General features: G+C 39.0%; 1 protein-coding gene across 1 annotated transcript; it reads left to right on the top strand.

The window, feature by feature from the left end:
- Positions 1–4,448: 4,448 nt before the first annotated feature.
- Positions 4,449–5,036, top strand: LOC137772256 (small ribosomal subunit protein uS17-like). The gene is given in 1 exon segment (XM_068556117.1): positions 4,449–5,036. A coding segment is annotated over 1 exon segment (588 nt).
- Positions 5,037–5,440: the final 404 nt, after the last annotated feature.

Genomic DNA, 5,440 nt, shown 5'->3' with positions numbered 1-5,440 from the left:
ACTGAGTTAATCAAGTTTTGGTTAAATTCTTTATGAATAATTACCATTCGGAAGACCCTGAGGAGGGATTCAGGCAAACCATGGCAGAACTTTCTTCTTCAAGGGTTTGTGAGAATGATTGAGACCAGTATTTCAGGACACCTGTGGACAGGTCCATGCAGATTTTTTGCTTGAAGTTCAAACCCTCAGAAGTTCAAACACCCTGTAAGATGTCCATTTCCTACTTAAGTCTAACAACGCCTTGGATCTCTCTCTTCAAACAAGGAAACACCATATAGTACTGACAAAACCTTTTACCAAATCAACTCTTCACCATCATCTCTAAGCTCAGGAAGTAGTCTTTCAGGAATGAATACCTTTGGGAAATGAAGTCTATCTGTAGGGGTGGTATACTGGCTCATACCAAAACCTTTGGCATCATCCTTGGCCAACTCCCACCATCAACCGTATCTCATTCTTCCCTCCACTCTATAGGCAAATCCTGAAAATTCTACCTTCAAAACATATCAGAATCCAACCTCTTCTACAACCATGCCACTCCCTTGATCTCCATCCTTCCACAGAGTCCATTTGACTTAGAAGACTAACCAAAGTTCCTACTGTAATATGTAAGTTCCCACAGGATATGGCCCCAGGCTACAGCTCTGGAACCTCAGCCAATACCGTTTCTACTCCCTCCCTCTGCTCCAGCCATACTTATCTTCTTGCTGCTCCTCAAATACACAGGCCACAACTGCCTCAGGGCCTTTGCATCTGCTTCTCCATCTACCTACAATGATCTTTTCCATATATATGCATGGCCAGGTCTTTCACCTCCTTCTGGTTGTTGCTCAAATATAACATTTCTAGGAAGCTCTCACCTTATTTAAATTTATCTTTTCCAGAATGGTAACTCTTTCATGCTTTTTACCCCCATACTACACTATGTATTATCAACTCTTAGGCATCAACGTTATGAGAAGCAACGTCGTATATGTGCTAGAAGAAAGGAAAAAAAAAATTAAACTACGACATGTCCTTGACTGTAAAATTCATCCTGATTTCAGAGATATTTAAAATATGTAGAATTAGATTTTGTTAACCCTAAAATGCACATTGTTTTGCTCTTTTAATATCTCTATTTATTTGGCTTGTGGTGTGTCTCCTTCCACTATGAGGTAAGCTCCAGTGGGATACAGATTTCTTTATGGTTTTATACTATTTCCCCCAGTGTCTCAATCAGTGCTTGGAACACAGTTAATACTTAATAAATACTGGTTGAAAAAATGAATGCCAGAGATTCCCAGGGTCATTAGTCATAAACTTGCCTTCTAAAAGTTCCCTGTATCATTTAACTGATAAAATAATTAATGTAATATTAAATAATTTTTAATTTTCTCAAAGTAACTCAACATATGTTGTCTCTTTTGCTTACCCCTATGGATAACACGGTGTAGAGAAGGAAAGTGCCTTATCCGAGACATGGCTATGGTCAAACAAGGATTCGGAGTCAATCTTTTCTTTCCTATAGCATAAAATGTTGCAAATTCCTGTGGACAAGAAGTGAAGTGAGCAGATTGTGTTGAACTGATAGCTGCATTGAATTAACTGGGCCAGTCTGACAAGGTGGACGGATACTGATGGATTCAGGGGCATGGTTGACTGTGGTCAGTTGTTATAAAAGTGTTGACCCTTGTGCTTAGCGTGTCACATAAAACTGGCCAGAGAATGGATGAGATATGGTGGCCATAAAAGTCATCACATGGGCCAAGGGAAAAATAAAGCCAAGGGACGTCCATGTGAAATGTGTTGGAAGCAGCTGGGAAATTAAGACTTAAAAAAATAAATAGATGAATAGATAACATATGTCCACATATAAATTTATTTAAAACAAATACACATGAATCTATGTTATGTTATATAAAGTATATATAATATAACAAAATAATAATTTTTATACTTAAACATTTCAAAAAAGGATTTTGTAAAAAAAGGATTCATATAACATTTTTTAAACAGTACGGTTCCTACAATCTTTTCCATTCCCCCATTTCTCCATCAGTAACAATAACAGTTAACAATCAATTGTTATTGTATTTTTTAAAATATTTATTTATTTTATTTATTTATTTTCCTTATTTTTTTGGCTGTGTTGGGTCTTAGTTGCAGCACACAGGATCTTCCTTGAGGTACACGGGGTCTTTCATTACGGTGCGCAGTCTCTTTGTTGCGGTGCTCAGGCTTCTCTCTAGTTGTGGCATGCGGGTTTTCTCTTCTCTAGTTGTGGAGTGCAGGCTCCAGGGCACGTGAGCTCAATAGTTGTGGTGCGTGGGCTTAGTTGCCCCACGGCATATGGGATCTTAGTTCCCCGACCAGGGATTGAACCCATGCCCCCTGCATTGGAAGGCGGATTCTTTACCACTGGACTACCAGGGAAGTCCCCAATTGTTATGTTTTTACACACGTATTCTAAACCCACTCAAATACATACAAACAGTGTTATAGTTGTTTTGTTTAACAAAAATGTTATCCTAGTATACATAAATTTTCATAAACTGTTTTATTCACTCAAATCAATCTTCTCCCATGAGAATATATACAAATTACACTTTTTTTAAAAGCTATATCTTATTAAATAGTATGAATGTATTGTAATTAATTTAATCAGGCTACTTTATTTCATTAGTGTGTGTTTTTCTCACTGTGTATAATGTACAACTCTCACATAAGTATTTGTTAACTGTACACTCTGTGTTTCCCCCTTCTTATTGTTTTCCCATGAAAGTCTCCTTCACACACAGTTCTTAGTTGTGCCTTGTATCTTCTTGTCCTGAGATGGAGGATTAAATGTTCAAAAAGGAAAGTAGTCACCATGGTAATGTATGTTTGACCTGAGAGCAAGTTTGCTTGTTTGTTTTAAACTATCGCTTATATATTTACTGGTTTGTTTTTACATTGATAAAGCCCATTTCAAAAAATTGAACAATAAAATGTTAAACTTGGGAAACTCTGAAATTTTATACTGTCTGACTTCCCACTTCATGCAAACCCTTCTTTGTAGACTTTTATACCTTCTCATAAGCTTCTTTCTCTGCCTGAAAATGAACTTTGGTTCCTTCAACTAAAATCTCTCTACCATTTAAAGCTCAACTTATGACACCACCTCCAAGAAGCTTTCTCTGATTGCCCCAAGGCATTAAGATGTCCCTCTGGTGCTCGAAGAGCAACCTGTGTTTGCAAGGATCAGTATATTTTTCACTTGCTATTGTAATTGTGGATGTGATTTTCTATTTCCTCTGCTAGATTATAACCTCTCTCATTGGAAGGAAATCTGTCTTCTTTCACTTCTGTGTTTCCAATGCATAACATGATATATAAAGAAGTACTAACAACTCTTTTTCAGTAGAATAACTGATTAAATGAATACATATGCTACCTTGTTTTTTGACTTTTCCTTGGCTATATGTGTCTGTGATATTTTAATAGACAATAGACATATGTCGTGCATCAGTTTGAGGAGTGGAATGTTTGTTGAAAGGATGGGACTTAACTTTAGATAATCTTACCAATAACAAAGTGTCTGTGTTGTGAAAGAAGAAAGAGAGGTGGTTATTTTTGCAGAGATGGCTTGTTTGCTTCAGCGTATTGGCGGAGCTCTCTTATCCTAGATTTCATTCTGTTTGCTCTCTTCATGTGAAACCATGCACCTCATACCTACATATCTTTCTCTAATTAAAGAGTTGTCTTAAGGAAACAAATCAGCAGCTGTCAAGGGGGTGCCAGAATGAGTCATTGATTTGCAATCAGGATAGCCGATTCCCCATGCTGATGGATTCACCAATTTTTCAGGGCCTCTGAGAGTTCACCTGCTTGTCACAGAGCATAGCACTTTGGTTCAGCTTTGAAATGAGGAATGTCCCTTCACTGTGATTCAAGCTGATTGCCCCTTTGTCACCAGGTTTTAGCTTCTCGGATAAGGTTGTACCTTTTCACTCAAACAAGTACTGTTAGAGCTCAAGGTTAAAAGATTCACCTTGATGTTTTCTCCAGATAAGCTGTGATGGTAAAGACATTCTCATGTAAGCAGCGGAGGTTCCATTTATGTGGAAAAGTGAACCCATTCTCCCAAATTCAAGGTAGTTCAACATAATCCAGTATGATAATTATTTCTTGGTTATGAAATAGCCAAGAACCTGAGAAAGCATCTAATCCTACTTCAGAGGAAACTGAAGCCCAAAGGGCTAAGAGTTTCTGTGGTCTCCCAGCCAGAACTGGCTGACACAATGCTCAAATCCAAGTATGATATCCTTGTCACTTTACTAGAAACACACCCTTTCTTCTTCTTCTCCCATATAGGCTGGTACTGGAGGTTTATATGACTGACTGGTGAGCAGTAAGGATATTGAATGGTTAGGGAAGTTTGTAAAAAAAAAAAAGGCACCCTGGTTTTTTTTCAGGCAGCTGGGAAGATGGCAGACATTCAGACTGAGCGTGCCTACCAAAAGCAACTGACCAACTTTCAAAATAAGAAGAGGGTCCTGCTTGGAGAAACTGGCAAGGAGAAGCTCCCATTATACTACAAGAACATTGGTCTGGGCTTCAAGACGCCAAAGGAGACCATGGAGGGCGCCTACATTGCCAAGAAATGCCCTTTTACTGGTAATGTCTCCATCCGAGGGTGGATCCAGTCTGGCGTGGTGACCAAGATGAAGATGCAGAGGACCGTTGTCATCCACCAAGACTACCTCCACTACATCTGAAAGTACAACCGCTTCTAGAAGCACCACAAAAACATGTCCGTGCACCTTTCCCCCTGCTTCAGGGATGTCCGAATCAGCAACAGTGTCACAGTGGGCGAGTGCCGGCCCCTGAGCAAGATGGTGCACTTCAACATGCTCAAGGTCAACAAGGATGATGGCACCAAGAAGCATTCCAGAAGTTCTAAGACTGGACCACTGCCCACGGCCCCAAACAAAATAATTTATTTTCCCAGTCAAAAAACAAACAAACAAAAAAACGGCACCCTGGGTCTTTCTTTCCCTCTTTCCTGTTTTTAGAAGTGATATAGTGTAGCATTTAAGTGTCAAAACCCTGAAGCCAGACCACACAGTTTAGAACGCAGGATTCATCTCTTACTAGCGGAAGAAAGGAGTGTGTTAGTCTCTCTGTGCCTCAGTGTGCTTAGCACTAAAGTGGGACAGCCATACGTTTGTTGAGAAGTTTCAAAGAGTTAATTAAAGCCAAGTACTTAGAACAATGACTGGCACAGAGTAAGCTCTCAGTAAATATTACCTGTGTTTATTCATAGGTGTATATGGGAATGGGATGAAAACTACTGTCTTCCCATCTCTATCTTTGTGTTTAGAATTAAAGTGAGCTCCTTGTTTTGCTGTATATTTCTCAAGGTTTCAACTTCATCTCCTTTGTTTGGGTATAATCTTAGGCCCTCTGCTTTTATCTG

The sequence above is a fragment of the Eschrichtius robustus genome, chromosome 11 (assembly GCF_028021215.1).
Source record: "Eschrichtius robustus isolate mEscRob2 chromosome 11, mEscRob2.pri, whole genome shotgun sequence".
NCBI classification, from domain to species: domain Eukaryota; kingdom Metazoa; phylum Chordata; class Mammalia; order Artiodactyla; family Eschrichtiidae; genus Eschrichtius; species Eschrichtius robustus.
The sequence above is the reverse complement of the archived record's forward strand: the minus strand, read 5'-3'. Positions and strand labels throughout refer to the sequence as shown.